Here is a 7,950-nt window from a genome sequence, read left to right on the forward strand (position 1 = left end):
TTTTATTGCCTAATAAATTCTCAACATATTTATTTTGATAAATACATTTATAATACTAATATACTTAATATATTAAAACTGGACCAAACCGGTAATGAATTTGTAAAATCAGAAGTACCGGTTTAAGGAAGTAAACCGCTGCGTAATCGATTTTAAAAAATATAAAACTAATGTTACTAGTTCAGTTATAAATTTTTTTTAGAACTGGACCGATTATACACCTAACTAAGAGGCATCGGGATGTGGGAAGAATAAATGGAAGAAAAAAATTTAAAAAAGAAAGCACAGGTTTTTTAGGGTCTGGGCTTTGATGGGCCGGGATATTACATAGACCAAAAGGGGTAGTACGATTTATTCCACCAATATTGTATACCATAATAATGAATAATTCTACAAGAATGAGTCTAAGAACATAGACTCTTATTTCAAAGTGCTGATTATGATATTTCTTGCATTCAATACAAAAAATTCAAGGATGAACATCTTGATCGATCATGATCATGCGTTTTTTTGTTACAGAAACGATGATACTGATAAAGTTATTAGTCTCTTTAGAAAGGCGATCAGAAAGAATTTCTCTATATTTGCAGAAAACTTCTTCAATAATTGCATCTCCAAAATGACTAATAAGCAAAGGCTCAACGACAGCTCTAATGCACTTTGCAACACTGTATCCACCATCAAAAAACACATCGGGCAAGTTCATGACTTCGCTATCATATGCAATCCAATTGATTTCAAAAGTCTCAAGGTGATCAATGGAGAAAGATCCTTCTTTTAAGACTTCAGATTTCACTTCTGATAGGGATGGTGAGTATTGAGGAATATTGAAAGAATTCATCGTTTCTTCGTCAACGATTCCCTACATACATATAACACAATTTTTAGAAAGAAAAGACTTGAGCCACAAAGGAGTATATAAAAGTAAACTTACAAACTGTTGTAGCTTGATATGGTACATCAAATTACAAAATTATTTTTATTATAAAATAGATATAACGCACTCCATGAAACCACATCAATTTGTAGGTTTATTTTGTATAATATTCTCCTTGTGTCTGTTGGTCTACATGCATGATAAAGAAAAAAAACACAAAAATAAAAATAAATAAATAAATATGCATTAATGGACCGAGACAACCTCAAAAGCATGCAATGAGGTAAATTTCTAGTATGACTAAATTAAAAGCATTATTAACAAAAATCCATGAAAATTCAGGTGTTATGCCAATAATGCATCATAATGAACTCGTATCATATAAAAGTGAAACGAGGTTACTTTGGAGACCAAGTCATTGAGTGCCAAAGCCAAAAGTTCCCAAATATAACAACACTCTTTGCTGGAGGGATCTTCACTTCTTCTGCCCAGAAACGTTAAGACCATTCGCCCTCCAACCACCAATTCCTCTGCGCGACACCTTAAAAACATTGAAAAATCTTTTTGAAATTGCGCGTGGTAGGCCCTTAGTACAATTGGCGGGCTTGTACATGCGACGCAAATGTTCCCTTTGTTATTCTCCAACTGCTCAGGAACCTAGTCGTGAACAATAACGTTAATATTTATTAATTTGATTTCTTAATACTGTATTTATTTCTACATTTGAGATCAACAAAATGCTTAGCATATCATATAATTATGGCCTCATGATATCATATGATTGTGGATATATAATTAAGATCAAATTAATATTGGTTTAATTTTGTATTTTTGTTTAAGAAAGTTAATTACCTGCGATAACCAGTGGAGGCTGTAAGAAGAATGGACAAAATGCAGACTCTTGCTCGGAAAAAGTCTGCCATAGAAAGAACCGGGTACTCCTGAAATGAAAATAGGACAAACTCCAACACCCAGTTGATTACTCATTTTTTCCTGGAAGCTTGGCAATGACTTGAAAATGGTATTAAAATCATTCCCAGGAAGGTCGTTCAAGAATACTTGATATTCGAGTGATGGATGTCCAAATTTTTGTCGAAGCTCATCCACAACCTTGATAAGTTCAGAAATCACAAACAAAGAGTTTGATCCAGAAGAACAACCCAAGTCTGCGATGACTAGACTCTTTGGCGAGATGCTGGAATAGAGATTGGTTATAGCATCATCTGCGACGGGCTTGGTCATAGATATTCCTTTTCTCTGTCCAAATTCAAAACAAAGATTTTGATTCAGTTCTTTTGGATATTTAGCAACATGGAATCAACTCTCCATATGTAAAATGATTTGTAAAAGTCTAGGGTGTCCAAGCTGTCATTAGTACGGCTCTTTGAGAAAAAAAGTAAGATATACCGATGAAAAAACTATTTTTTCAAAGTGGGCTTGCAAGAGACTTCTATATCCTAAGACTACAATATCTACTATTACTCTAATGTAAATTACCACAATCAATGATAACACAAAGCTTACCTCATGTAAAGCTTCCTTACATGTGAATCAAGCAATAACCTTATTATATATAGAATATCATAACAAATTCAATTGGGCAAATTCATTCCAAAAGGTCTGTCGTAATCCTACAGATTATGGGCCTGAGAAGTACTCGATCAATTAAGTTGGGGAATCCTCTATATTTTGCACCCCCGGCCCGGGGGTCGCTGCGGATTTCTGAACTCACCTGATATAGGGAGTTATTTGCGTAGCTTGTGTGTCCCGTTCCTCCATTCATGTGGAGCACTTGATCAACAACTTCCATCTCTCGATCTCAATCTCAATCACTCTTTTGTATCTGGATGGCTGTATGAGTTTGTTTCTTATTGTGTTGAGTGAGAGGTACCCTATTTATAACAGTGGTGGCAGAAACCAACCCTTTTCTCAAGAACTAGTGGTCACTCTTATTTCTGTTCTATTTGTGTTTCCAACATCCAAGTAACGTCGGTTGCCAACGATAGGAAAGATAATAACCATTTTATCAAGTTGATATATTTATGACTGTCGTAAAATATTAGTTGGTTGTAAAATGTTGTAAGAGCGTTATTTAGATAGTGATAATAGAGACACAACTAGTCTTTTTACAAATTTCATTACACTTTAGTTCTGAATGAAGTTCATTTTTGTAAAATAATGATACTCTCACATATCTGTTTTTCACAAAACAGTTTATAAAAAATAATAAAATTTCTATTCATCATTCCTACACCATACACCACATGAGCTATCTTAGTTTTTCTCCCTCAACAAGTATATAGGGTAGGAATGATAAGTAGAACAATTCAATTAATTAGTTTATCTTTCTAGATTGTTACAGTTTCTTGTAAGACAATAGGAGTTATATTAACTGCCGGCAATTGTTAGGTACGTGGAAAAGAAAACTTAGCATTTAGGGTTCTTCATCCGCACAAAACCAAACCACAAACTTATGTGGAATGTATAGATCAGTCACAAAAAAGCATGGATTATTACATGATATATCAATATGATAGATGAATTATGTCAAGAGATAACATATATACCAATATTAAAAGCATACACATAACCTCTCTTTCTCGATCTGTACATATATATTTATATATATAAATGAATTATGCGTCGGTTTTTTATTCTCGGCGAGTCGTTGATCTCTTTATTCTGTTAATTTTCCAAACTTCTCAAAACCAGCATGTTGTTTGCAATTAATATATAAACACATGATTACGTAGTTAACAGTTTTCTTCCAGAGTTAATCGACGTCGTACGTATATGTAGTGTTTATATATGTGTCAAATATTGGACGTTGGTATATCTCAAAACTATTCTTTGATATATATATATTGAATATTTTTCTTGGATCCTAAAGCGCTAGAAGGAAGAACAAAGCTGCATCGAGCAGCCATTAATGGCTAACTACTCTTATTTAAATTTGTGAACGTATAACTCCTCCGGTCCCCTAATTATTACGTACGTACGTACATATATATGTAGATCATTTGAGTACTTCTGATCTCCATTTAATTTTAAAGATATATTATATTTTTAATCCTGCTTTTTTTTTCTTTCTTTCTTTTTTCCCATACGATAGTCAAGAAGATTTTCATTTGAATGTATTCATTAATGTGGAACCTTACTTTTATCTAATGAAATAAACATAGTGCTAATTTCCCTTTCTACAACATCCTGCAAGAAAAACGAGTTTTTACAATTAATTTATTGCAACAAAAAAATTATTAACAACTAATTTATAGAACAAAAATTAATAGACAGTTTCCTAGATTATTTTAGTTTCTTGGACAGACTATAATTGAAACAACGTGTACAATTGCAAAATCTCTAGGATTCGTCACCCACGTACGTACTCAAGGAAACGTTGAATATAGGACTCTCACAACATGATGTTTTGCTAGGTACGTATAGGACCCGGCCAGCTACTGCAAGAAAATTAATTATTCATTTGTGACCTATTATTTATTGTAAAAATGATTATTTTTATCTGAATGAATATGTTTTAGTTGCAAATAATCAATCTCGTCACATATATATTTTCAGCTTGTGGTGAGCATGCACGCGTATAAAACTTGGAAATTAAAGAGTAACGAAAAGAGATCATGGATCATGCATGTATATTTAGAATATACCACAAAATGATATGGTATACATGTCTAGGTATATGCATATCGTACTGCCTTCTGATCCGTATGTGTGGCTTCCGTGTGTCGATCGATCTAGATCTGCACTCAACTAGCTAGCTAGCTACGCAGCAACTTTTCTGGCCTCCAACCTGCATTTCACTTACCTATGTTTTTCGATCTCTTTCTAGTCTCATTAATCCTAGACACAATGCATGCATGGTCCCTGCATGGAGTGTCCAACAATGAAAGAAAGCCGATTCATGTACGTAATCAGCTTTTTTAATTACGTACCTCATCAGCAAGCTGGAGATTTGGCTTGATTGTTTTTAATGGCCAATCAATAATTGATGAATTTTGGCAATTAGGGAAATTAGGTTCGAGTTATTATACTTTCAAGCTGGTATGTAAAGTTCATCATTCACATTATTTAAATAATAAAATTTAATTTGTAAGATTAAAATTTTAAAATTTATCTTTTAAATTAAATCATAACATATTAACACTTACTTATAAGTGTACTCTACACTTCGGCATGAGAATATAATTTTTCAAAAAGTTAATTTTGCATCTCATGGCTTCAATAGTCCCGTTTAGATTAAGAAACACTGATCTCAACCAATATCGTTTTATTTCATATCATCATTACAGTTTTTTCAAATTTTCATATAAAATATAATAAACAATTCACCTTTTTTAAATAATTTAAAAATAATAATAATATTAAAAAATAATATTTTAATAATATTTTATTCAACTTTCATTTAAAACCATCTAATCTCACCTCACCATCCAAATTAACCACAACTAAATTTTACAATGTCATTCAGGTACAGGAGCAAATTAATTAAAGCTAGCTGGAATTAATGCACAATCAAATATTTCTAAAATATCGTCTAGTTAGCTGGGCCGGGCTACTAGTAATTTACACGTAATTAATCGATTTGATTAATTAATTAAAGTCTCAATCAAACTGCGCTGGTTTAACCTATCTGCCCGAAACCACCAACATAGTTTACATGATGACCACCTGCATTCGAATCCACCCCTCCATGAGAACATGAGAATTTTCTTTGTACGTGAGGCAATAGCTAGATTTGGAAACTTTCCAGGAAATCATCCGTAATATATATTTATAACTCTTTTTCGATACAATAATGCGTCCTTGACTATTATAAATGAAATTGATAGTATCCATTCGAATAGAAAAACTCGATAGGTTTTAAGTGTGTAGAGTGAATCCATTATAAATTAATAATGTCAATTAGGTACACATATTGTGAGGGGAAAAGGCCCTAGGCCCAATGGCCCAGCCTAGAACCCAGGTATCCCCAAACCAAAGTAAAGTGGGAAACTAGTAGCGGCCCAGGGTTGGGGCACGACTGATAGCGCACACAAGGGCCTAGGAAAGAAAGGACATGGCCCAACCCTGTAACCTTCTTACCTCACAGAAGGGCCCTTGAGTCCCCTTAGCTGATCAAGAAGCCCATTATGGGCCCAAACCACCTTAGGCCACATTAGGAAGCCAGGACCTAACAGAAGGTACACGGACAAGTGATCGGGCAGGGCACTGGCGACGAGACATACCCAGTCAGAGACGCATCCAGCCAGAGACACATCGTATTTAAAATGTATCAGGAGATACAAACACAAGATGGTGTACCCTTGGGACGACATGACCTCAGCATCGCATTGTGCTGCAATAGCAGAAATGTGGCAGGTTTGACCTGGGCACGACCTAGCACCCCATGATCTCCCTTAATGAAAGAGCCCAATCTGAGTAAAACACCCCGATCTCATCCATGAGAAAAGGTCTAATTCTCTTTTCATCTCTGTGTTGCATTCACCTAAGATCTCTCGACTAACTTTAGTATTGGAGATTTCACGGGCTTCGCCAGAGTCCACCCTTTGCTCCTCTTGTAGGTACCGAGCGAGTGGATCCCCATGGAATCAGGCTGCAAAACATGACACTAACAGTGGCTAGGTCTATGGGATGTGAGGAGGGAAAGGTTGGGACTGTCGATCCTTCATCAGCTCCCAGAACGGGTGACCAGACGGAGGTGCCGAGAAGCCACCCTAGCCCTCCTCCTTTTGTCAATGCCGAGCGGGATGGTGAGGACCCTTGTGACACCCATTCGGCAGTAGTGCTGAGCGGTGATGATGACTCTCAGGAGATAAAGTCACAGGCTGTTCATGCTCCCCATGGAGGTTCGCCTACTTAAGACTCCATTGCCAAGCCATCCATGCCATTTGGGAGGGACTGCTAACGAGGAGGGAGTTGAGGCCTCGAGGTTGGGCTCTTCTCTTCCCTTGGGCCCCGCCAGCCCTCCTACCATAGTTGGGACCTTGGCGAATCAGGCCTCTAAGTTAGATCTAGGTAAGGCCCATGCTGCCACTACCAAATGGATAGCCCAGAAGCTGCGACCTGTCTTCGCCCTAGTATAGTTCCATGCTCTACTTGCCTACTTTGTCTTTAATCACCTAAGTGTTTTGTTCTTGTTCATTCACTACATACATCCTTGTTTCCCTTTGGCATACTGCAGACCAATTGGTAGCAATGGTTAGCAAAGAGATCAGGGATTTGTCTAAGGCTAACTTCCAGATGCAAAAAGGAGCTCGATTTCGAGCGCCAAGGATGGATAGACGAGGTGGAAGATATGTGGAGGAGCATCGAGAACTTGGAGAGAGAGGGTAGAGGATATGCAGAGGCTCTTATTGAAAGCGGGTTAAGGTAGACTACAAAATGGTCATGCAGAACTTGGCTGCCCGGGAGGTCAAGTTGGTCCAGACCCAAGCGGTACTGAAGCAGCTCCATCAGGACCATGCCAAAGCTTGTGGTCAGCACTCGCGACTGCTATCCTTGAGTTTTAAGAGCATAATCGAGGTGCAGATCCTAAGGGGAGGGTTTCACCAGGTTGAGGAGGAAGTCAAGGAACTGAAATATGAGGTGTTCAAGAAGAACACGACCATTATGGCACAGGAACTCAAACCTCGAGGGTGTGGGCCGAAATGTTGTAGAGATTCGGGCTCGAATAAAAAAAGAGCAATGCCATTCGGGATGCAAGAACACTTGTTGGCGCATCTTGAGTTGGATCTGTGCACGTTGAAGTTGCAACATCTAAAGCCCGATCTTGAGGCCGGGGCTTATTGCAAGAAATTTGGGCAACTGAGATATCGCCCCTCCTAATGGATGGTTTTGACCCGTCTCCCCAATGATCGAATCGAGGCTTTCATTCTTCCTCTTGGTTGTATATTCATTTCCTCTTACCTTTGTAAATAACACACGTTGTGTGCCAAATTAATGAGAATCATTTGTGCCTTACAAGTGCCTTTTGCCTCTTGCTTATTTTTGTTTTTTATTTTTGGAACAAGGGGTCGGCAAGTTCAGGAGATTTAGCCTTACCACGCAGTGAGTTA

General features: G+C 37.1%; 1 protein-coding gene across 1 annotated transcript; it reads right to left on the reverse strand.

Moving 5' to 3' along the window:
• Positions 1-323: 323 nt before the first annotated feature.
• Positions 324-2,761, reverse strand: LOC122316950 (S-adenosyl-L-methionine:benzoic acid/salicylic acid carboxyl methyltransferase 2-like). The gene is made up of 4 exons (XM_043133818.1): positions 2,610-2,761; positions 1,730-2,134; positions 1,280-1,534; positions 324-862 (listed from the first exon to the last, which is right to left on the reverse strand). Exons 1-4 carry the CDS (start codon positions 2,685-2,687, stop codon positions 470-472), a joined length of 1,131 nt encoding a protein of 376 aa, XP_042989752.1. The 5' UTR covers positions 2,688-2,761; the 3' UTR covers positions 324-469.
• Positions 2,762-7,950: the final 5,189 nt, after the last annotated feature.

This window comes from Carya illinoinensis, chromosome 7, assembly GCF_018687715.1.
Source record: "Carya illinoinensis cultivar Pawnee chromosome 7, C.illinoinensisPawnee_v1, whole genome shotgun sequence".
Taxonomy (NCBI): Eukaryota; Viridiplantae; Streptophyta; class Magnoliopsida; order Fagales; family Juglandaceae; genus Carya; species Carya illinoinensis.

What these genes read in the sequence shown, in the direction of transcription:
- LOC122316950 (XM_043133818.1), bottom strand. Translation starts at nt 2,687, where the DNA reads ATGGAAGTTGTTGATCAAGTGCTCCACATGAATGGAGGAACGGGACAC. An exon ending in CAAATAACTCCCTATATCAG is followed by an intron (nt 2,135 to 2,609) that starts GTGAGTTCAGAA and finishes GAATTTGGACAG; the next exon opens with AGAAAAGGAATATCTATGAC. An exon ending in GCCTCCACTGGTTATCGCAG is followed by an intron (nt 1,535 to 1,729) that starts GTAATTAACTTT and finishes GTTCACGACTAG; the next exon opens with GTTCCTGAGCAGTTGGAGAA.